General features: G+C 47.5%; 1 protein-coding gene and 1 long non-coding RNA gene across 2 annotated transcripts in view; one reads left to right on the top strand and one right to left on the bottom strand.

The window, feature by feature from the left end:
• Positions 1–25,070, top strand: part of CLSTN2 (calsyntenin 2) — a 608,040-nt gene that overhangs the window by 553,264 nt on the left and 29,706 nt on the right. Inside the window, exon 10 of the mRNA XM_045903664.3 lies at positions 11,500–11,666. Coding sequence (XP_045759620.1) covers positions 11,500–11,666 — 167 coding nt within the window. The remainder of the gene's footprint in view (positions 1–11,499; positions 11,667–25,070) is intronic.
• The window catches only part of LOC129045387 (uncharacterized), an 81,849-nt gene continuing 68,312 nt past the window's right edge, over positions 11,534–25,070 (bottom strand). Inside the window, exon 4 of the long non-coding RNA XR_010410310.1 lies at positions 11,534–11,611. This is a non-coding gene — a long non-coding RNA (uncharacterized LOC129045387). The remainder of the gene's footprint in view (positions 11,612–25,070) is intronic.

Below are 25,070 nucleotides of genomic sequence, written 5' to 3'. Positions count from 1 at the left end.
GCAGATGCTTTAAGGGCCCCTACCCTAAGGTGGGGAGTGTTCTTTGTCACCCCTGACTCCATTTTCTGGGGTGTTTCCTTCTCAGTATTCTCCTAGGCCACATCTAAAGACGGTGGCATCACTCCATAAGTAACAGCACTAATACTATATCTGATAATAATTTATTTAAAAGCTATTTCACGGGCGCCTGGGTGGCTCAGTTGGTTAAGCGACTGCCTTCAGCTCAGGTCATGATCCTGGAGTCCCGGGATCGAGTCCCACATCGGGCTCCCTGCTCGGCGGGGAGTCTGCTTCTCCCTCTGACCCTCCTCCCTCTCATGCTCTCTGTCTCTCATTCTCTCTCTCGCAAATAAATAAAATCTTAAAAAAAAAAAAAAAAAGCTATTTCACAAAAATGCTTTTAAAACATTAAACCAAAGCATAGGTTTATTTTATTTTTTTATAATTTTTTTAAGATTTTTAAAATGTATTTATTTGATAGAGAACGGGAGAGAGAGTGAGAGAGAGCACAAGCCAGGGGGGCGCAGCAGAGAGAGAGGGAGAAGCAGACTCCCCACTGAGCAGGGAGCCTGATGCGGGGCTTGATCCCAGGACCCTGAGATCATGACTTGAGCTGAAGGCAGACGTTTAACCCATCCAGGAGCCCCATCATAGGTTTATTTTAAAAGAATGTGGGAGAAAGTGCCTGCGAGGGTGTTCACCACCGAGTATTTCTGCCCCCTTCCCAGAGAGATGCTGGAAGGTGTGATCAAATGACTTGCTTTGGCCAATTAAATGTGAGTGGGAGTGCCTGATTCATTTCCTGGGTGCAATTTTAAGAGCCCATGTTGCAAGGAGGCCCTTTACATATCTGGGTATTTACAGTCAGTCCTGTGAGAAAGAGCTAGGAGTCCCAACGTGTAGATAAAGAACCTGAGGCTTTCAAAGGTGAAGTAGCTGACCGTAGGTCACCCAGCCAAACCTGCCTCACCCCAGGTCTTCAAAGCCTGTCTTCTCCTCACTGTGACTTGTTCCCCCATTGCTGGTTGATCATTCCGTTGATGTCATTATGTGTTTGGGAAAATGCAGGAGCTGATGCATAAACCTTCTGACACATCTGTCAACTCTGGAATTAACCCACAGCAACCCTGCATTCCACTTGCAATCCCTTGCTATATGCTTCCTTAAGTGACCCAAGGAAAAAGAGTTTAGGCTTTAGAGTCAGAAAATTTTGAATGTGAGTCAAACCCCCATCCTGCCACTGCCTAGCTGTATGGACCCGGCAGAATCTGCAACTTCCCAGAGCAACTACATTCTCATCTATAAAACCAGGCTAATTGCAAGGAAGAGATGATAGGTATGTGGAGCATGCTTGGCACGTTTCACTTGAATAAATGTATCCATGGGAAACCATCTGCTGGTCCCCTCCTCCATCCCTTCTCTGCTCCTTGCACCTAAGCCCCACACGGCAAGCATGGTATGCTCTGTGACTCCAGCCTCCCCGTGGCTCCTTGCGTGCATGGACATTTCTCCCCTTCCCCAGGATGAACCCTCCCACACAGACCCTGCTCTCCCGGGTCCATCTGCAGATCAGAAGGAAGGTCAGTGAGGCGGGAGGATAGCCAGTCAGAAGATGAGTGTCGGAACACGGTGTAGGCAGGACCCTGATCACACAGTCTTTCAGGCCATGGAGATTTGGGTATCTTCCCTGAGGAGAAAGATAATATACCGGTAAATTTTCAGCAAAGGAGACAATCCTTAAGAAGCTTGAAACTTGGGCTTTCTAGGATAGGTGAGAGTTCAGCAGGAAGATAAGGAAGGCAACAGCAGGGAAACTTCACAGAGGCCCGTGCACCGTGCCCTGTCACTGGGAGGTACAGGGCCTGGGAGGAGTGCAGAAGAGGCTGGGGGGTTGTGACCATAAGACGCCAGACTGCCTTGTGAGGGAGCTTGGACTCGCATCAAGACTTACATCCTCCCTGGAGCCAGGCTTTGTCTTGAGAGAACACGTCAGAAACCCTTTCTGTGATATTGAGAGCCCACGATGCAGCCCTTATGTGGCATATTCCTAACTTCCTTCAGGCCGCTTACAGGCATATTGTAAGCCCGCTGGGTGGGCCTCTAATTGCCTCTGGGCCTGCGATTGCGGGGAGCTTTTGAGGTGCTTCTGAGGTTGGCAAGGAAACAAGTTCCCATCTGTGAAATTTCCAGTTGGGGTTTCACAACGCGGATAGGAAATAATTTGAGAGCAGTTGCTCGGTGGATGCTCCCGGGAACGGGCTCGGGCGCTGTTGCTGGGCAGAGCTCCGCAGCCCCAGTTAGCCGGCTCGGTCCTGTTAGTGAACTCGAAAGCCAAAGTAATCAGTGGAACTTCATTTTCATTGGTGTTTTTTCCAGTAATTAAGAAAAAAAAGAGACTTCATTTACACTTAAGAAATGTTGCCAGTACAGCCTCCAGCTTGTATCTTCATTGTAGAGAAAGGCTTTGGCGGAGAGGATGGACCTCGCATCACAGAAGAGTCCTCTGCCCCTCCGCGGCCGTCGCACACCGCCCTGCCTTCACCTCTGCGCTCCAGGTCACGGTGGTCTCAGGATGCAAGCCCACCCCCTCAGGGCTGAGCTCCGTGTGCTGCCTACAGGCAAATTCCAGGTTCCTCGTCTCTCCCTGGGTCTTGTCATGAGAGAAGATGATTTAAAAGATGAATTAATTTGCCCTTTTCCTTAGATTTCCTCTTCATCCATTTCTTAACAACAAAAATTCAAGTTCTACTGATCCATTATAAAAGTTGTACACTCCACCCGCTTCACCCCTGGACCTCCAAACTGGGCGCACCCACTCAGGGACTGGAGCCCCGCTGTCCTTGCGAGCAAGTCAGGAAGGCTGCTGACTGTGTCAGACCAGGGCCCTAGGGAGCCCCAGGGTTTCAGGGAGATGCCCCAGCAGGTGGAAGTCTGGGCCACCTCTCCCCCAACACCACAACCAAAGCATCTCTATGTGTGGCATCTGTAAGGGTTCTTTCAACGACGTGGCTAACCAGGTTTCAGAAATACAACTCTCGGCATGCCGTCAAAAAGCCACCACCTTGCTCCCTCCCTGATCCTCATCTCCTCTTGGTGGATCTCATTGCAGGCCTCCTTACCCGTCCCCAGCAACCACCTCATCCCTACTTCTGCCGGGGACTCTCCTCCAGTGCTTCGGACCTTGGCCTTCCTAAAGCACCCAGCTTTGCCTGCTCCTGACTATGACACTATCCTGGTCTCAGATGAGGAGACCTTTCGACCGTAGCTCCTGGTCTTGCTGGGTCCTACCCCCTACTTAACAAATAAAGCCCCAGGAGGTAGAGAAAGGGATGGCTCTAACAATTAGAACTTCTTGTTAAGGGGCAGATAGAGAACTCCCACTGTGGCTTTTGGGAGGAGCCAAGGCAAAGAACAGGAATGGTCAAAAGTGGGATAAAAAGGCAGAAGTAACCCTGAGAGTTGCAATAATCAATAGCATGTCATCTTCCGACAGAGGGGAGTTAGAGCCACATGTGGTCCCGAGATCTGGTGCACATTTCCAGGTCATCTTGTCGCCAGACACTAAAATTAGTGCAGGGACTGGGAGTACATGCCTTCACTTAATAAGCTTGGTCTAATTTAGTACAAGTCATCTTAATAAAGTCTGTGTTGAAATTATTCTACATCCCTAGGGTCTCTGCTGCTGGAAGAAAGAGGCATGTGCTAACATAGTCTGCCTTAGATTCAGGTGGGCATTTCCCAGGGAGGGCTTCGGGAAGCTCCAGTTCCATAGGATGCCCCTTCCACAAGGAGGCCATCGTGCTCAAGGCTGGGAAACTGCATCAATTATCCCCATACCACCACGTGGGAGAGTCACAATGTTCGTTAGCTTATTAAAAGCTCTCAAAAGCCCACCAATCAAGCAGTCTATTTGATAATACTTAACCCTTGTTTCTCAATCTTGTTTTACTATGGAACTCACTCTTTGTGAGACAGTGTTCTCGGAACACTCTTTGGGAAATACCTTGTTGGAGTTACTGATGCAGGTCTCCATCCCCTGCTAGGCTAGGAGTTTACAGAAGACAAGGACTGTCTGTGCTCCCAGATTCCGCTCCCCTCACCTTTCCCCCTACTCCAGTAGGTCAACAGAGAAGGTCAATAGCTAATGTTTATTGAATTACCTCCCATTTTTGAAGCTGTTTTGACAAAGGTGTATGGTTTGTGGTCTGACACACGGGGATGACTAACAAGGTGTCTCTTAATATTAACGTATCAAAAAAAACAAGAAAAGATTGTTCTAGGCCCTGGAGTTAATTTGGCGTGAGGGCATATTAGTTTAAAGAAGACATGGATAAAGTCTGCTTTAAAAATCATGTCTGGAAACATGGTATAACTGAGTTGTAATTCTAACTTTATGTCTTATTCTGAAGATGATATTAATTAGAAAATCTGACAAGGATCTTGGAGCAAAAACAGTATTGTTTTAGCTTCTCTAAGAGATACACCAGAGGGGAGGGGGAAAAAGCCACTTAAGGGAAAGATAGAGAAAACTCACATCATGTAATCTCATGTTTGAGTCCCTTGGTTCATGCTGCCCCTACGACTAGCTGCCGTTTTTGAGTTCCTACACTGTGTGGAGCTAAAAGCATGCCTTCCCCTTTCACAACCCTATTGCCTGGATAAGAATGGGATCCCCACTTTGCAGATGAGAAAACAGAGAGGAGAGAAGTGCTTTGCTAAGGGCCACACAGAGCCTGGATTTGCAGCACCAGAACCCTCACCCTTGCTTGCACTGCTACACCACCTCTATTTCTAGAAACAATGTATGGCCAGACGACGTTGCATATCCAAGTACGGAAGACCAGAGGATTCTGGAATCTGGAGTCAAATCACTTGAGGAAACTCCCAGGGCATTTTTCGCACAGATTGGACAAAGTCAAGCTGAGGCCTAAAGGTGACTACAGGCCCATCACAGTTCAGTGTAGGGAGGGTTGAGCTTGGAGCTGGAAGAAGAGAGTTCCAGACCCTCCTTGCTGCTCTGGGTCTTTGAAAAGTGTCTTGCCTCTGTAATCCTCAGTTCTTCATCTGGAGAATGAAGGGGATCTCCTGGATAATATATGAGGGTCCTTCCAATTCCATGAATTCAGGTCCCCAGCCCCACAGAGATGATTTTTGGGGTCATCTATAGTCATACGGTTTGCGGCTTAGAACATGCCATATGTGAAACGTCTGCTGGAAAGGCTGGAGAGATGGATACATAGACACGAAAAGGGTTGAGAAAGCCTGCTGAGAACGGTCATGGTCAGCTGCAACTGCACATCCTCACAAGTCACCTGCCGCCTACAGCTGCAGCCCCCGGAGCTGTGTGGACAGTTCTGAAGCTACAGCTTCTGGGGTCTATTACACACTTCACTTAGTCCTTGCATTCTGTGGGTGTCTCCATCACCGAAATGAGGAAATGAGGGAAAGCAAGATTTCAGACGGTCTCACCATTTCCATTGCTCAAAATTGATACCCAGCCATCCATGAAATTGTGTTCATTGAGGGGTGTCCCCATCAACAAGCCAGGCATAGAGCAGCATTCGACTCAAGCAAGAGGAAACGCGGCACCCGCTCGGCTCCGTGTGTTGCTCAGACTAAACAGCTGGGGGAAGGACAGCGGGAAGCAAAAGAGCAGAAACATCCTGCATGCGCTTCGCCGAGGGAGGAGCAGCACCTTCACACCACGCGCATCTTCTACTTACACGTAGAGGGAAGTGGTCCAAAAGCTCTTGAGGTGGGTAGGCCCCACCTCTCAGTTGAAGGAAAGCTGAGGGGGAATTCAGTCCCAATGCAGATTCGGGCTCAGAATAATTGCTGCTGAAGCCCTTCCGTGTCCACAGAAGCCAGTGTCATCGGACATTCTCCCCCAGCGTTGTGTCAGTCTCAGCCTGTCCCCATCTTCCTGCAGCAGCCCAATTACTACAAGGTGTAGTATAATTACTACAATTACTACTACTAACGAGGTGTCTCTTAATGTTAACGTATCAAAAAAATCAAGAAAAGATTGTTCTAGGCCCTGGAGTTAATTTGACGTGAGGGCATATTAGTTTAAAGAAGACATGGATAAAGTCTGCTTTAAAAATCATGTCTGGAAACACGGTATAACTGACTTGTACTTCTAACTTTATGTCTTATTCCAAGGATTAGCATGTTCCTGCCCTAGCAAAGGGGCACTTCTGTTGACCTGCAGAAAGAAGGGTGTGAACATGAGTACGCATGGCAGATTCCAAGGAATCCTCTTTGAACCCTCCGGGCCACATCTATCGTGCGGCATGCAGGTCAAAGCCTTGCAAACAAGCCAGACCTGAGTCTGAATCTGGGCTTCACTAATTCCTGGCTGCGTAGCCGTGGGCAAGTTATCAAACTCTGAAAACATCATCAGGAAAAGGAGTTAGAAGTTTAGCACGTAGGAATCTGAATTCACGAAGAAAAATTATTTTTTCCACAGCCATCTTGGTTTCATTTCGAACCCCTCTTCCATCTGAGCGGGGGAGAGTTAACCTTGGCAAATTGGAAATTGTTCCATTTCCTTGGTGCCAGCTGATTTCAGGAGTGTTTATGTGGGGCTAGGGTGCCGGGGGGCCTCCAGGCATCATCCCGTGCAGGTGTCCACGGAAATGGTGCTCACCTCTTCGGTCCTGTCACTAATGGTCTTTCAGGGCTGGCAGCTCTCTCAGTATTTCCTTGTCTTACTTAGGGGCACAAAAATATCTCCCGTGCTTGTCATGCTCTCCGTGTAAGACCATCTGCAGTCCATCTGCCTATCTGTCCAGATGTGACAGGCCAACATCCCCTCCAGCATCGTGCTCCCCAGCCAAGGCTCAGCCCAGGTGGCCGGCTCCAGGTGCCTTGCTGTACACCCCTGTGCCTTACCCCCTCCAATACCTCCCTGCCAGGCCCCTTCCTAGTCAAGGGTGACATTTTCTCGTCTGCGGGAAGCCAGATTTTCTTCTACTTTTCCCCAAATGTGGATCCGTACCCAGATCGTCCCACCCTCCTAGGGTTTAGACTTCTGGAAACAAAACTGGGGAAGAAACTCAGCTTTAAGCCCCATCTGCTCTTCTCCTTGTCACAAGCCTCCCTGTGGCAATGAGCACAAGCCAGATATGTGTCTACAGAGAGGGTAAAATCAAAAGAATAGAGGCTAAGGTCTCAAACATACTATCCTGCCACTTAAGTATTAAATAAAATAGCACATGAAAGAACTTGCCATGTTTTAAGGGCCTCCTAGATAATGGCTATTATTTTTTCCCCTCCGATCTGTTGGACACCTCATCTGTAGCATTTGTTTGGAAATCAATCATGCCCTGCCTTAGATCATATATTGCACTGGCAATTTACTTTTATATTTTTATTTTCCCAGGGTCTATACTTTATTCTCCCAACTAAATATAAGTTCCTAGAGAGCATGGTCTACATCTTATAATTAGCTGAATCTAACAGAAGGCTAGGCTTTCAGCAAACACTTTAAAAATGTGTGCAGATCTAGCCTCAGGAACCCAAAATCACATTCGCTAACATGTAGAGAAAGTTCTTTGTGTAGGAAATCAGATTATGTTTTTTTCTTAAAATAATTCATGAGCATGTTTATGTCTAAATGTTAACAGAGGAGCCATGTGGGTTATGAAGACACCCCGGATATTAAAAAGAAAGAGATTTTCAACGTATCTATTATTTTTTAAATCCTGCATCACAGCCACCCCTGAGTGCAAATATATTTCACATTCTATGCTGGCCTCCTATTGCAAAGTGCTAATTGAATCAATTTCCCGGAGCTGCATCACTAATAAATAGAGTACATCACAGATCTGGGTTTCTTGAATCAAAAATACAGAACACGAATGCTTTGCTGAGAGAAAATGGTGTGTAGGGAATTGTCTTAGCATCCAAGAGAGTCACCAAGTTTGGCCTTTAAACATGGTGCTGCAGAGTGAGCCCTTGAGGGGGCTCTCTGTCAGCCTCACCCTGGCTGGGGCCGGCCAGTACTCCAGAATGCCCCAGCTGGCCCCGTGCATGGCTGCGAGGGGCCCACACTTCACCACTTCCTACTTGCGTGACCTTGGGCCGCTTACTTCTTGCTCAGTCTGGGTTTGCTCAACTCTAACTACAGAATAAGTACCTCCCTCCCAAGAGTTTGGTGAAGGCTCAGTAAGATGATGTATGTGGAGGACTTGCACCATGTGGGAGACGTAGTGCATACCCAGTATATGATAGTTGCTGCGTCTGCTGCTCTGAGGGGACACAGGGTGGACAAGGCAGGGAAGGTGGCCATCCGGATGCCCTGGAGAGTGGCAGCTCCGCCATGCGTACTCACGTTCACACCCTTCTTTCTGCAGGGCAACAGAAGTGCCCCTTTGCTAGGGCAGGAACATGCTAATGGCACTGAGGGGTACTTTACCTATGGGGGCTTTGAGGACCCAGAATAGAAGGCCCGAGATGGGTTCCCCCCTCACTCTCAAGTCATTGCCATGTCAGGGCATTCCTCAAAGGCAGATCTGTTTGGAGTTCCCTGTGGACTGAGGACTTCAGTAGAACCTTCTCCTTTCATTTCCAAAGTGAAGATGTTTTTGGTGGCAGGGAACAACGGTGTGAGTCAAAATGGCTTACACCATAAAGGTGGATGATTGGCTCCCATGGTTGAGGATGTGCTGTGGTAGAGCATGAGGAGGGAAATCCACTCGGGCCTCTGCTATTACTCTCCCGGCTCTGCCTTCCTTCATGCATCACCTTGGTCAGCCCTGGTCTGCCTACAAGATGGCTGCAGCCGCTCTAAGCCTTCCTCCTTCACATCATCATCTCCAGGGAAGAGAACAAGAGGAGATTCCAGAAACTTTCTGGAGAGAAAATGGAGGCCCTTTTCCCAAAGGCTGCTGGTTAATTTCTCCTCTCATCTCATTGGCCTAAATTTGGTCTCATGATCACTGCTGGGCCAAGCTCTGTGGCTTAGTGGATGCAGGTACTGATCGGCATCATCTGAAGTCGACACCTGACTCAGTCACTGGAGCGAGGGGAACAGGAAAACCTGATTAGCTGTGACTAAATAGAATCCATCCCTGGAATTCAAGTCAACTCCCCCCAACCTCTGGGCTGCCACTGCAGGAGGGCAGAGGTGAGATGGGTGTTGGAGAGACTCCACAATGTCCACTACTCTGCTGGCATTGATTCAACATCTCTTTCAGTTCAGGAAACAGTTATGAAAGGTCTGCTGTGTGCCAGGCAGGGTGCAGCATGCTGGGACCACACGGGGGCCCTGTGCTATTGAAGGGAATAAATGAGCCAACTTATGCAAAGTGCCCTGTGCAGCCCTCTGCCCTTAGTACCTGCTCCGTATCATCTTCATTAGAATGAAAAATGCATGAGTGCTCCCTGCTACCCAGGAGAGACTTAAACAAATATATCCTAGCAGTGTGGGAAGGGTAGCCAGAGTAAGCCTGCGGGTGGCATTAAGGAGAGAGATCACACAGGAGTGTGCAGAAGACCCAACCTAAGAAGCTTATAGCCAGTGATTCCTAACCTTGACTTCACATTTAACGCACCTGAGGAGCTTCTGAAACTCCCCACACCAATTAAGTCACAATCTCTCGGGGTGGGACCCAGCACCAGAATCAGCTTGACTTTTTAAAGATTCCCCAGGTGATTAAAATGTGCAGCCAAGATTGAGAACCACAGTAATAGGCTGTTGAGGACATATAAGCCACACATGTAAACCGTTAGCAACGCTGGGTTCTGAGGGTATGTTCAAATGAAGTCAGTACTCCAGGGCTCAGGGCAAGGAGAGGACAGGGTGGGCAGAGGGCTCCTGAAAGGTTTCTGTGTGCAAGCAGGGGACAGAGGGCTGAAGGGGCCTTGAAGGACCATGGGATTTGCCTAATCTAAGCAGTTTGGAGGTGGTATCTTAGTGTGAAGAGGAACAGTTGTGAGCAAAGGCATGCATGGTAACATAGAGGGTGTATCGGTGTGGACTCAATCACAGGAGAAAAACCACACTGTGATTTCAACAGATCAATGTAGAGAATTAACTACAATAGCGAACTGGAACAACAAAGAATTAGCTACTGAGAAGTAGAGAGAACTCTCAAGAATATAGGAATGCGGGTGTTAGGAGCATCTACTACCCCCGGGCTGAGGTAGAGTGACCTGGGGAGAGCCCTCCACCCCCTCCAGCTGAGGTCCAGGCTCTGCTGGCACAGAGTGTCTTGTGGAAGGAAGGAAGGAAGAGAGAAGTCACTGCGGTGTCACTCTAGTAGAAATAGTCAGAAATGTGCCCTCTGGGGTGGTGTCTCACTGGAACGTGCTTCGCTAGGGATGCATTGCAGGATCTAGGTCTGGGGGAGGCCGCAGGGGCCCTTGGAGAGAGGACAGGGGAACCAGGAGCCAAAACCCGGGACTGTCCCCCCACAAGCAAGCAGAGGCTCAGGGTTTACAAAACCTTCCCAGGGAATTAGCGAAGCTGGAGTTCGACCCACAGTTACCTTTCTCATATGTCCCGCTACCTCTCTGAAGAGACAGAAGTGCAAGATCAAGGCTAGTCTGTCGGTGTAGGCTGCCCAGAGACAGAAGGGGCCTGTGCTCAGTGAAGGCTGTGGGGAAGGCCTCCTGGAAGAGGTGAGGACTCAAATGAACCTAAGGGGCGCTTTTACTTTAGAGACCTTGAGAAAAGCAGGGAGAAAGTGGAAGGAGGGACCTTGACATGAGCAGCGTTGAACGGTTTCCTGTGCCGCAGAGCAGACCTGAGCTCAGACAGGACTTGGCTCAGCCCATAGAGAGAACAGTGGAAAACAAGAAGTAGGCAATGAAAACAAAGAGGTAGAACAGAATCAAAGAAGTCCTCATCTGCCAAAGAACTTGAGTTTAAGCGGGTACGAGATCAGCTCATTGCAAGAGAGCCAGAGCCCGAGGATGTAGGGCTCCAGGATTCCTCGACTGCCGGCCAAACTCTCTGTGGAATATAGGGCAGCAAACGCCAGCTTTGGGGTCAGACAGACCAGGAGTAGAGGGCCAGCTCCAGCGTTCAGCTGTGTGTCCTGGGGCAAGTCCCTCAACCTGTCTGAGCCTCCGGGTTCTTCGCGTATGAGTGGGAAACAAGGGTCCCTTCTTTGCAGGCTTGCTCAGATGAAGTCCCCAGCAGACAGCCGGCCATACAGCAGGCCTCCTGTCGGTGGCAGCTTCCTTCTCCCGCCCAGTTTTACTCTTTGGGGGGGGTCCTTTCTGTCTTCTAACGCAGTGCACGCCTCTGAAGGCAGCTGTTTCCAATCCCGGATTTCTAAATCAGGTGCCGCTGGGGAGCGCCAAGGTCTTGGCGGCAGGTAATATCCTCGTGTTGCGAGGCTGGCCGCTGAGCTTACCGCTCTGCAGGAAAAGCTCAGGTTGAGGGGATACAGTCACTGTGTCCTTGGTCCCCCGGCCAGATCGTGCCATGAAGTGGTGTTTCGGACCCAGTCTCCACAGGGTAAATGACCGTGCTGCTTTCACTTTCAGGAGGAGAAGTCACCAAACCACGCTTTGCTCAATTCTTCCACGGCAGCCTGGCCAGTCTCACTATCCGTCCTGGCAAAATGGAGAGTCAGAAGGTGATCTCCTGCCTGCAGGCCTGCAAGGAAGGACTGGATATTAATTCCCTGGAAAGCCTCGGCCAAGGAATAAAGGTAAGGACGGAGCTAGCCTCGCCGCCAACAAGACATGGACTCAGGGGGCAGAGGCTACCCAGCGCCTGCGCACTGGGGAAATGGAATCCTCCCCTGCCGAGTTGCCCAGAGATGGTGTGGCGGCAAAGGTGGGGAGGTTCGTGACCGTGACTTCCCTGGGGGACTTCCGCTGTGTCCTGAAATTCCTAGATGGAGCCCCTGTGTATCATCGGTTCACTACCCAAGAGCAGGCACGGGTTCAATATCTACCAGAAGGGAATGGTTCTATTTCAGCAGTTCCTGGATTGGTTGGTTGCTTTGTTGTCTATTTGCATGCAATAATATATTTCAAAAATATTTGAAAGTAGAATGAAAAGGTTGGCCATGTTAAATATAAATTAGGAAGGAAGGTCAGCCCAGGTGGGCTGGAATTAGAAAGCAGATACGGAGGTCGCTGGGTCTCAGGCTGTGAAGCTGAAGCACAGATTGGGCTTCGAGCAATCTCTGGCAAAGGGAAGGTGAGCAGATTCATGCAAAATAAAAACATTCACGGGATCCAAAAGAACCAAAGCTGCGTTCTGAGAAAAGCACCTCTTGAGGGGCAGGACTCGCATAGCTAATGTCCACTGTGAGCGTCCTGCCCACCTCCCCCACCCCATGGCAGGGATAGTTCTGGCCTCACCTGGACCTTAGGAGCTCCTGCCAGCAGGCAACCTCTGGGAACCCGAGCAAAGAGCTGGGTAAACATCGTTGTAGCCCCTGCTCAATCCCAACGGACCCCAGTGAGAGCAGGCAGGTCACCCTCTGCCTCCTGAAGCACAGGACAGACAGCCCCACGAGCCAACCCCCTCCCCCCAGCTGTGGGGGTTTCCTTTATGGGCCATTTCCCAAGGATGGTGTGACCAGAGCAGAGGTTGCCTCTACCCCCCTGTCTTCTACCGGCCTCCTACCCTGGGCCTGCCCACCTCTCCTGGACAGGGAGTCCCCCGTCCCACAGACAGCACCTTTATTTTCAATGCCAGTGGGGCTGGTGAGGCTCTGACATGGGGAGCCATGGAGGGGCTGGTGACCTGAGCACGTCATGCTTTTCTTTAAGCTGCGGTCACTTCAGACATGCCATGGACATCCACGTACTGGTTCTGGGCTGGGTTGGGGGGACACAAAGCTGAACGTCCCCAGCCTCTTATCTTCAGGGAAGTCAGTGGCCCACGCTGACCCTTGTAATCCCGTGTGGTAAGCAGCAATGAGGATGAGCACCTCTCCCAAGTGCCGGACGGGGCTCTCAAGGCTTTGTGGGTGTTAACTCATTCAAGCCCAGAACAACCCTCTGACAAAGTTACCACGAATATTCCTATTTTACACGTGAAGAATTGAGGACTTTAAGAGAAAGGAAACTTGTCTAAGATCCCAGAATTGGTAATGAGCGGAGCCAGAATTTGAACCCCAGGTGGTCCTGCTCCAGAGCTCCAGGACCTGAGGAGCAGCAGTGAAGGAAGGCTTCTTGGAGGAGGTGAGGTCTGGGCAGAATGTTTCAGGATGGGGAAGAATCAACCAGGAGGAAGGCAGGGGAGGGGAGCTGGGTAGTCACTCTAGGCAGATCTGAGAGCATGAGTGATAGCAGAGGCCTGGGGAGCCCGCCATGTGCACTGGAACTCCAAGAAGGCCGATGTTACAGTGCCCAAATTGCAGGAGGAAAGGCAGAAAGTGTGGTCAGAGAGCTAAGCACAGGCTGCGTCATGGGGCCCTGTAAACTATGTTCAGGTGTTGACATGCTTCCTCCTGTCGGCAACAGGGAGCCACTGAAGGAGCATGATCTGGGCAGGAGCATGGTTTAGGATGCTCCACTTGGAGACAGGGTCGGAGAGGGAAGGTGGGAGAAGTGCACAGACAAGGCAAGGCAAGAATGGCTTTCCAGAACATTAAATATGCACAGGTGCACTCAATAGTTAATCCCCTGTCATTGAAGGAAAGCGGTCTACTTCATGGCACATTTCAGATCGGCACCCTCACACGCAGAGCCTGGGGTTTGATCCTTGACCGGCTGTTTGAGTTGTTTCCTTAGGATTTTGTCAGCCCAGTGAGGCCGAAATCTGTCCTCCACCCCTCCCCTCTCTGATTCGGGGTTTGCTCCCTGCCCCTGAGGGGATCTGCTCTGCTCTGGAGCACCCCATGAGACCACAGTTTCAGGATTCAAGCACTACAGGACAAATAAAGCGAAGATACTGGACCGAAAAGCCACACGTTCTTAGAAAGATAAAGTAAGAGGCATACCACCTCTACAGAGCAGTCAGAGCCTATGAAAAGAGGGGGTTGTGAACTCAGTGGCACACATAGCCATGGGGGGTGCCGAGGCTCTTCGACTTTTCCAGATGCCACCTGTTGATAACCACTCACCGCAGAGGATCCTTTTCCATCCTTAGGGCCCAGCTGGCAAGAACTAGAGCACTGCAGGGGAAATTAATGATAAGACACACAATTCATGGTGTCCCCCCTGGGGGCTATTCTAAGTTCATTATCCCTACTCCTCACAACAGATTAAATGGTATGGCCCCATTTCAGAAATAAGGAGACTGGTGCTCAGGGACTTGCCCAAAATAAGTCCGCGCTCCTTCCTCCACACCAGCAACTCAGATTTGAAGGCATTCTTGAAAATGATTCAGACTTCCTTGCTTGTTGCCCCTCCTCCATTTATCTCTCATTTCATTTCTGAATAATGACTATTTGACTCTTTCCTGGTTTCTGGCCTCCTCCCTCCTCCATGGTTAGTCAAAGGAAAGTGAGGGCCTCCTGTGATTAACAATACTTCCCGTCTGCTCACAGGCCCCAGTGCAGGTTCCTCTTTTCACTTGTTTTCCCCTGGATCATGCCTATTCCTGAATATGTCCCGCATGTCTGGAGTCAGTGAACGGTTGGGGTGGTTACGGTCTCGTACCCATACAAGACACTGGAATAGCCACCTCCCTGAAGACTCCCCTGTGCTGATTTTCGTAGCATCATGCCTGCCAATTTGTCACGCCCAGTGTGGGGGAGTGGGAAAGAGCAAGACCTTTGGGACAAGGCACCCCTCGGTTCAAACCATAATAGTACAAATACTTGCTGGGTGACCTTGGGCAAAGTAATTTAATCCTTTAAGCCCCAATTCCCTCATGTATTAAAGTATATTTTGTTGTGATGTGGGAATTGGATTTTATGTATATTTTATATAAAAGCTATATAGAGCTATAGAAAAGATATGTATGTATATAAATGAGCTGACGGATACAGATATAGATACATAGATACAGATCTCCCTTAGTAAACCCAGTAAGTAGGTTCTCAGCAAATCACAGTTCCCTTCTCCAGCTGGGCTGGCCTTGCCCTTGGCGTTGCCACTGTGCCAGCTTCTTTTGGAAGCTAAGCCTGGGTGACCGTTACGGCAGAGGAGCCTCGAGTGTGGCAGGTCTTCATCTGGCCCAACCCAGAGGGGCTGGCTGGTGGCCCAGTGAACGGCACGGTGCCTGGAGTGCCACAGCCAGCTTCCCCTTGAGGAATAGGCCTGGGCTTTGGACAAGGATCTCAGTGATGTCCCAGCCTGCCAGGTGCCTGGTGACACCGGCTGACCCTCTGGGAGAACTGACTGCTCCCAAAGGCCATCTGTCTCGCAGCTTCTTGGCTCAAAGAAAGGAATCCCCATGGCCACAGCACAGCTTTCCAAAAGAGAATGAGTGTGTCACCCTTTGCTGGGCCCCCAGGAAGCGGCCCCCTGTCCCTGTGATAATGCTAATGCCATTCTGTGTTCTATACAGAGACCTACCCTCAGTCATGCCACAGGGCTGGGAACACTGCAATTAAAAAAAAAACCAACCTACTTTGGTGGAAGGTCTTATTGATCCTGCAAGGACTATATGCATGGCTCGGCCAGGACCCACCTTCATGCCCTGTGGCAGTCCTCAGGGTGCTCAGGCGGCCAGACTAGGGTTTTAACTGGAGCTCCAACATGGAGCCTATCCATCCTCTTGTCTGCTGGCTGCAGTGGGAACACGCCCTCTGCTGATTGCCACGGGGTGCTGCCAGCCCCTCTGGGTTGGGCCAGATGAAGACCTGGAAGAACTGTTTGAAATTTTTTTAAGTTTATTTAAGTAATCTCTACACCCGGGGCGCCTGGCTGGCTCAGTCGGTTAAGCGTCTGCCTTCGGCTCAGGTCATGATCCCAGGGCCCTGGGATCGAGCCCTGCGTCGGGCTCCCTGCTCGGCGGGAAGCCTGCTTCTCCCTCTGCCTGTCACTCTGCCTCATGCTCGCTCTGTCAAATAAATAAATCCTTAAAAAAAAAAAAAAGTCCTCTCTATACCCAACATGGGACTCAAACTCACAACCCCCAGATCAAGAGTCACATGCTCTTCCTACTGAGCCAGCCAGGCGCCCCACAATTCTCCTGTTCAGCCCTTATGCGAAGTTTGGATCAGCCTCCTCCACAGGGCTTATCATTTTGTCTCCTGTTTCTCATGTGCTAGACCCTGTGGGGACCCTGTGGAAAAGTCAGTAGACCCTGGCCTCAAGGTGCTCACAGTTGCCTGGGGGAGGCAGGCAGCCAGCCAGCCACAGCACCATGACTCTGCTATAGCAGGGATGCTACAGGGTGGGGTTGGGGGGACGTAGGGAGGCAGAAGAACATGTGGGAACGTAAGTGGTATTTTAGAAGAATGAACTTGAATCTGCTCAAATCTGAAACGGATGATTTGTGCAACACTCAAAACAGGGCAGCTCTATGGCTGAGCACACTCCGCTAGTGAGTCCTCCACAGCAAGGGAGAAGCCAACTCAGAGGATGACTGGGGCATCACCTGCACATGTAACCGGGGACTCCCAAACCCAACACAGGCACTGGTGCTTGTGACCAGACCTCCCAGACCAGAGATACCCTGCTCAGGGCATGGAGGGCAGAAGGGACTGGATCACAGGGGAAGAGCAGCAGTGAAGGCAGCAGTACCTGTTGGGTAAAGACTCTGTGCAGAAATAACTACAGTGTTCAGAATTCTAAGAAAAGCTGTCTCAGACTGAACACTTTAAGCACTAGATTCATTATACACATTATCTCATTTAAGCCCCTGGACAGGTAGATACTGCTATCCCCATTATTTTATTTTCTTTTAAATATTTTTTTTATTATGTTAATCACCATACATTACATCATTAGTTTTTGATGTAGTGTTCCATGATTCATTGTTTGTGTATAATACCCAATGCTCCATTCAATACGTGCCCTCTTTAATACCCATCACCAGGCTAATCCATCCCCCAACCCCCTCCCCTCTAGAACCCTCAGTTTGTTTCTCAGAGTCCATAGTCTCTCATGGTTTGTCTCCCCCTCCGATTTCCCCCACTTCATTCTTCCCCTCCTGCTATCTTCTTTTTTTTTTTTTAACATATAATGTATTATTTGCTTCAGAGGTACAGATGTGTGATTCAACAGCCTTGCACACTTCACAGTGCTCACCATAGCACATACCCTCCCCAATGTCTATCACCCAGCCACCCCATCCCTCCCACCCCCCACCACTCCAGCAACACTCAGTTTGTTTCCTGAGATTAAGAATTTCTCGTATCAGTGAGGTCATATGATACTTGTCTTTCTCTGATTGACTTATTTCGCTCAGTATAATACCCTCCGGTTCCAACCACGTCGTGGGAAATGGCAATATTTCATTCTTTTTCATGGCTGCATAATATTCCATTGTATGTATGTGTATATATATACACCACATCTTCTTTATCCATTCATCTCTTGATGGACATCTTGGCTCTTTCCACAGTTTGGCTATTGTGGACATTGCTGCTATAAACATCAGGGTGCACATACCCCTTCGGATCCCTACATTTATATCTTTGGGGTAAATACCCAGTAGTGCAATTGCTGGATCATATGGTAGCTCTATTTTCAACTTTTTGAGGCACCTCCATACTGTTTTCCAGAGTGGCTGCACCAGCTTTCATTCCCACCAACAGTGTAGGAGGGTTCCCCTTTCTCCCCATCCCCGCCAACATCTGTCATTTCCTGACTTGTTAATGTTAGCCATTCTGACTGGTGTGAGGTGGTATCTCATTGTGGTTTTGATTTGTATTTCCCTGATGCCGAGTGATGAACATTTTTTCATGTATCTGTTGGCCATTTGGATGTCTTCTTTGGAGAAATATCTGTTCATGTCTTCTGCCCATTTCTTGACTGGATTATTTGTTCTTTGGGTGTTGAGTTTGATAAGTTCTTTATAGATTTTGGATACTAGCCCTTTATCTGATATGTCATTTGCAAATATCTTCTCCCATTCTGTCAGTTGTCTTTTGGTTTTGTCGATTGTTTCCTCTGATGTGCAAAAAGTTTTTTTATCTTGATGAAGTCCCAAGAGTTCATTTTTGCCCTTGCTTCCCTTGCCTTTGGAGACATATCTAGCAAGAAGTTGCTGCCTGTGTTCTCCTCTAGGATTTTGATGGATTTATATCTCACATTAGGTCTTTCATCCATTTTGAGTCTATTTTTGTGTGTGGTGTAAGGAAATGGTCCAGTATCATTCTTCTGCATGTGGCTGTCCAATTTTCCCAACACCATTTGTTGAAGAGACTGTCTTTTTTCCATTGGACATTCTTTCCTGCATTGTCAAAGATGAGTTGACCATAGAGTTGAGGGTCCATTTCTGGGCTCTCTATTCTGTTCCATTGATCTATGTGTCTGTTTTTGTGCCAGTACCATACTGTCTTGATGATGACAGCTTTGTAGTAGAGCTTGAAGTTTGGGATTGTGATGCTGCCAGCTTTGCTTTTCTTTTTCAACATTCCTCTGGCTATTCGGGGTCTTTTCTGGTTCCATACAAATTTTAGGATTATTTGTTCCATTTCTTTGAAAAAAGTGGATGGTATTTTGATGGGGTTTGCATTGAATGTGTAGATTGCTCTAGGTAGCATTGACATGTTCACAATATTTGTTCTTCCAATCCATGAGCATGGAACGTTTTTCCATTTCTTTGTGTCTTCCTCAATTTCTTTCATGAGTATTTTATAGTTTTCTGAGTACACATCCTTTGCCTCTTTGGTTAGATTTATTCCTAGGTATCTTATAGTTTTGGGTGCAATTGTAAATGGGATTGACTCCTTAATTTCTCTTTCTTCTGTCTTGTTGGTGTATAGGAATGCCACTGATTTCTGTGCATTGATTTTATATCCTGCCACTTGACTGAATTCCTGTATGAGTTCTAGCAGTTTTGGGGTGGAGTCTTTTGGGTTTTCCACATAAAGTATCATATCATCTGCAAAGAGTGAGAGTTTGACTTCTTCTTTGCCAATTTGGATGCCTTTTATTTCTTTTTGCTGTCTGCTTGCTGTGGCTAGGGCTTCTAATACTATTTTGAAAAGCAGTGGTGATATTGGACATCCCTGCCATGTTCCTGACCTTAGGGGGAAAGCTCTCAGTTTTTCCCCATTGAGAATGATATTCACTTTGGGTTTTTCATAGATGGCTTTTATGATATTGAGGTATGTACCCTCTATCCCTATACTCTGAAGAGTTTTGATCAAGAAAGGATGCTGTACTTTGTCAAATGCTTTTTCTGCATCTATTGGGAGGATCATATCGTTCTTGTTCTTTTATTAATGTATCACATTGATTGATTTGCGGATGTTGAACCAATCTTGCAGCCCAGGGATAAATCCCACTTGGTCATGGTGAATAATCATTTTAATGTACTGTTGGATCCTATTGGCTAGTATTTTGGTGAGAATTTTTGCATCCATGTTCATCAAGGATATTGGTCTGTAATTCTCCTTTTTGATGGGGTCTTTGTCTGGTTTGGGGATCAAGGTAATGGTGGCCTCATAAAACGAGTTTGGAAGTTTTCCTTCCATTTCTATTTTTTGGAACAGTTTCAGAAGAATAGGTATTAATTCTTCTTGAAATGTTTGGTAGAATTCCCCTGGGAAGCCATCTGGCCCTGGGCTTCTGTTTGTTGGGAGATTTTTGATGACTGCTTCAATTTCCTTAGTGGTTATAGTTTCTATTTCTTCCTGGTTCAGTTTTGGTAGTTGATACGTCTCTAGGAATGCATCCATTTCTTCCAGGTTATCTAACTTGCTGGCATAGAGTTGCTCATAATATGTTTGTGTAATTGCTTGTATTTCTTTGGTGTTGGTTGTGATCTCTCTTGTATCCATGATTTTGTTGATTTGGGTCATTTCTCTTTTCTTTTTGATAAGTCTGGCCAGGGGGTTATCAATCTTGTTCATTCTTTCAAAGAATCAGCTCCTTGTTTTGTTGATCTATTCTACTATTCTATTGGTTTCTATTTCATTGATTTCTGCTCTGGTCTTTATTATTTCTCTTCTCCTGCTGGGTTTAGACTTTATTTGCTGTTCTCTCTCCAGCTCCTTTAGGTGTAGGGTTAGGTTGTGTATTTGAGACCTTTCTTGTTTCTTGAGAAAGTCTTGGATTGCTATATACTTTCCTCTTAGGACTGCCTTTGCTGCATCCCAAAGATTTTGAATAGTTGTGTTTTCATTTTCATTGGTTTCCATGAATTTTTTTAATTCTTCTTTAATTTCCTGGTTGACCCATTCGTTCTTTAGTAGGATGCTCTTTAGCCTCCATGTATTTGAGTTCTTTCCGACTTTGCTCTGGTGATTGAGTTCTAGTTTCAAAGCATTGTGGTCTGAAAATAGGCAGGGAATGATCCCAATCTTTTGGTACTGGTTGAGACCTGATTTGTGACCTAGGATGTGATCGATTCTGGAGAATGTTCCATGGGCACTAGAGAAGAATGTGTATTCTGTTGCTTTGGGATGGAATGTTCTGAATATAACTGTGAAGTCCATTTGGTCCAGTGTGTCATTTAAAGCCTTTATTTCCTTGTCGATCTTTTGCTTAGATGATCTGTCCATTTCAGTGAGGGGGGTGTTAAAGTCCCCTACTATTATTGTATTGTTATCTATGTGTTTCTTTGCTTTTGTTATTAATTGGCTTATATAGTTGGCTGCTCCCATGTTAGAGGCATAGATATTTACAACTGTTAGATCTTCTTGTTGGATAGACCCTTTAAGTAGGATATAGTGTCCTTCCTCATCTCTTATTACAGTCTTTGGTTTAAAATCTAATTTGTCTGATGTAAGGATTGCCACCCCAGCTTTCTTTTGGTGTCTATTAGCATGGTAAATGGTTTTCCACCCCCTTACTTTCAATCTGGGGGTGTCTTTGGGTCTAAAATGAGTCTCTTGCAGACAGCATATCGATGGGTCTTGTTTTTTAATCCAATCTGATAGCCTGTGTCTTTTGACTGGGGCATTTAGCCCATTTACATTCAGGATAACTATTGAAAGATAGGAATTTAGTGCCATTGTATTGCCTGTAAGGTGACTGTTACTGTATATTTCTGTGTTCCTTTCTGGCCTATGTTGCTTTTAGCCTCTCTCTTTGCTTAGAGGACCCCTTTCAAGATTTCTTGTAGGATTGGTTTCGTGTTTGCAAATTCCTTTAGTTTTTGTTTGTCCTGGAAGCTTTTTATCTCTCCTTCTATTTTCAGTGACAGCCTAGCTGGATATAGTATTCTTGGCTGCATATTTTTCTCATTTAGTGCTCTGAATATATCATGCCAGTCCTTTCTGGCCTGCCAGGTCTCTGTGGATAGGTCTGTTGCCACTCCATCTACCAGTGTAGGTTACAGATCTCTTGTCCCAAGCTGCTTTCAGGATTTTCTCTTTGTCTCTGAGACTCGTAAGTTTTACTATTGGATGTTGGGGTGTTGACCTATTTTTATTGATTTTGAGAGGGCTTCTCTGTGCCTCCTGGATTTTGATGCCTGTTTCTTTCCCCAAATTAGGGAAGTTCTCTGCTATAATTTGCTCCAATATACCTTCTGCCCCTCTCTCTCTTCTTCTTCTGGGATCCCAATTATTCTAATATTGTTTCGTCTTATGGTATCACTTATTTCTCGAATTCTGCCCTCGTGATCCGGTAGTTGTTTATCTTTTTCTCAGCTTCTTTATTTTCCATCATTTGGTGTTCTATATCGCTAATTCTCTCTTCTGCCTCATTTATCCTAGCAGTTAGAGCCCCCATTTTTTATTGCACCTCATTAATAGCTTTTATGATTTCAACTTGGTTAGATTTTAGTTGTTTTATTTCTCCAGAAAGGGTTTCTCTAAAAACTTCCATTTTCAAGCCCAGCTAGTATCTTTAAAATCATCATTCTGAGGGCACCTGGGTGGCTCAGTTGTTAAGCATCTGCCTTCAGCTCAGGTCATGATCCCAGGGTCCTGGGATCGAGCCCCGCATCGGGCTCCCTGCTCAGAGGGAAGCCTGCTTCTCTCTCTCTCCCACTCCCCCTGCTTGTGTTCCCTCTCTTGTTGTGTCTCTCTCTGCCAAATAAATAAATAAAATCTTTAAAAAAAAAAATCATTCTGAACTCTCCAACATCATACTAATGTCCGTATTGAGTAGGTCCCTGGCAGTCGGTACTGCCTCTTGTTCTTTTAGTTGAGGTGATTTTTTTCTTCTTGTCATTTTGCCCAGAGGAGAACAGATGAATGAGAGAACAAAATGCTAACAGGGTAACAACATCCCCTGAAAATATACTCTAAACAAATCAGAAAAGACCTGAAACCAGGGGAAAAGAAAGGGAAAGAAAGAAAAAAGAAAAAGATAAAAACAAACAAAAACAGAACAAAACAAAAAAACAATATGATCAGGCTGGTGCGTAGATCAGTGCCACACACTAGATTTTGGGTGTATTTTGGTCTGTTAGAACAAAGTGCCTCCCAAAATTTTAAAGAAAGAAAAACTTATATATGTACAAAAATAAGGGTTGATATGATGAAGGGATGGAATATGACTGTAAAGATGAAAATTATAAAAGATTTTATAAAAGGAATTGATAAGTTGTTTGAAAAAAGAAAGAAGAGGATTTTTTAAAAAAGGGAGAGAGGGCGCCTGGGTGTCTCAGTTGGTTAAGCGACTGCCTTCGGCTCAGGTCATGATCCCAGGGTCCTGGGATCGAGTCCCACATCGGGCTCCTGGCTCAGTGGGGAGCCTGCTTCTCCCTCTGACCCTCTCCTCTCTCATGCTGTTTCTCTCTCGCTCACTCTCCAATAAATAAATAAATAAAATCCTTAAAAAAAAAAAAATTTTTTTTTTTAAATAAATAAATAAATAAAGGGAGAGAATGTGATCAGGCAGGAGACTAAAACAAAGCCATACACTAGCGATTTAGGGTATATTTTGATCTGTTAGAAGAAACTATCTCAAAATTTTAGAGAGACCAACTTATATATATATGTCAAAAATAAGGGTAACTACTATGAAGGGATAGAATATGACTCTAAAAATGAAAACTAAAAATGTGTTTTTAAAAAGGGATTGATAAGATGTTGGTTGAAAAAGGGAAAAAGAAAACTTTTTTTTAAAAAAAGGGGTGACTGGATGGCTCAGTTAGTTAAGTGACTGCCTTCAGCTCAGGTCATGATCCTGGAGTCCCGGGATCAAGTCCCACATCGGGCTCCCTGCTCAGCAGGGAGTCTGCTTCTCCCTCTAACCCTCCCCCTGCTCATGCTCTCTCTCTCTCATTCTCTCTCAAAAAAAAAAAAAATCTTTAAAAAAAAAATTAACTTTGAAAATAGAATCATGTTAAAAAAGCCATGAATTCTATGTGCAGTATTCCCCTAGCGCTGGAGTTCTGCCATTCTCACTGATCGGTAAACTTGGTCTTGGCTGGCTATTCTCGCTGATATTCTGGGGGAGGGGCCTGTTGCCGTGGTTCCCAAATGTCTTTGCCAGAGGCGGAATTGCCCCGCCCTTGCCCAGTCCGGGCTAAGTAATCTGCTCAGGTTTGCTCTTGGGAGCTTTTGTTCCCTGCAAGCTTTCTGCAGAGCTTTGGAGGCCGAGAGTGAAAATGGCGGCCTCCCAATCTCCGCCCCGGAGGAGCCGAAAACTCGGGGCCCCACTCGTCAGTGAGCCCCCAGAGAAAAGCAGTCAGTCACTCCCATCTCCCCGGTCTCCGGCCACACTCCGTGCTCACCTGGCCTGTGACCGAGTGTTTCTATCTCTGGCACCCAACCCCATGTGGAGTCTCCAAACCCAGCAGATCCCTGAGGTGCACTCCCGCGCCTCTCCTCCCGGGGGAGGAAGGGGAGTCTCCCCAGATCTGCCGCTTGTTGGGTCCCTGCTGGAGGAGCAGTGGCCTGACTGTGCCACGGATCACAGTTTATGGCAACCCCGAGCTGAGAGCCCACTCCTCGGCTCCGTCTCTGCAGCTGGCTTCCCTGCTCCAATCCCTGGGAGCTCTGCTGCACTCAGGCACCCCCGGTCTTCCTGTGACCCCGAGGATCCTGAGACCACACTGTCCCGTGAGGGTTCCACCCCCCACTTAGCCACTAGAGGGACGTCCCTCAGCAGAGCCGACTATCGGAACTATAAGTTCCAATTTTGTGCACCGCGGCTCTATCACTTGCTGGTAGCGGCTGACTGAGGCTCCCTCCCCCTGCGGTTTATCTTCCCGAATATCGCCTCGGATTCACTTCTCCACATGTCCTACCTTCCAGAAAGTGGTCGCTTTTCTGTTCAGAGAGTTGCTGCTATTCTTTTCTTCGATCTCCTGTTGAGTTCGTAGGTGTTCAGAATGGTTTGATCCCTATCCAGCTGAATTCCTGAGACCAGACGAAATCCAGGTCTCCTACTCCTCCGCCATCTTGCTCCGCCCCCACCCTATCCCCAGTATTTTAAATGAGGAAATGAAGTCCAGAAAGGCAAAGTAAATCATCCAAAGTTGTATTCTGTAGTCTGTACTGGAACTGGGGTACTGCAATCCACACAGCCCATGATCTTTCAAAGATGCCACATAGCCTTGGGTGAGAATCCTGCCTGGAAAGGGCTCAATTTTTCCACGTGGGCTAAAATACTGCATTAACAAATGACTCCAAAATCCCTATGCTTTAATGCTTAAAAGTTTGTCATTCTCCCACATCAAGCCCAGGAGGTGAAGTGGGGTTTCTGCCGAGAACACCCCAGCCACCAAAGTGGAGGAAGAAGAAGCCTGGAGTTGCCTGCAGGGCTCTTCACGGCCTCTGCCCAGGAGCCCCGCCTCACTTCCTCTCACACCTCATTGGCCAGATGCAGTCACGTGGCCCGCCCACACATGGCAGATGGCTGAGGCCAAGTGTAGCCTCCAGGATGCTGACCATGCAAAGGAGAGCTGGGCTTAGTGAGTGCTGATAACTCCCACAGAGCCTTAGCTGAAAAGACAGTGAATGAAAAAGTCTTTTGGGGGAGTAACCCGGAGATGATACTGAGTAAAATGTGGGCCAAGGGGGAACATTTACTCGTTCATCTAATGGGATTGCAGGGTACTAGGGCTAGGTTCTGGGATTCAGTGATAAGAGTTGGAGCCCCTGTCCTCTGTGAGCTCATGGTCACTGTAT

Source organism: Mirounga angustirostris, unplaced genomic scaffold (genome assembly GCF_029215605.1).
Source record: "Mirounga angustirostris isolate CCGP_5_RB_7025 unplaced genomic scaffold, mMirAng1.0.hap1 SCAF_1, whole genome shotgun sequence".
NCBI lineage: Eukaryota > Metazoa > Chordata > Mammalia > Carnivora > Phocidae > Mirounga > Mirounga angustirostris.
Note: the sequence above shows the minus strand (reverse complement) of the source record. Positions and strands in the feature narration are given on the sequence as shown.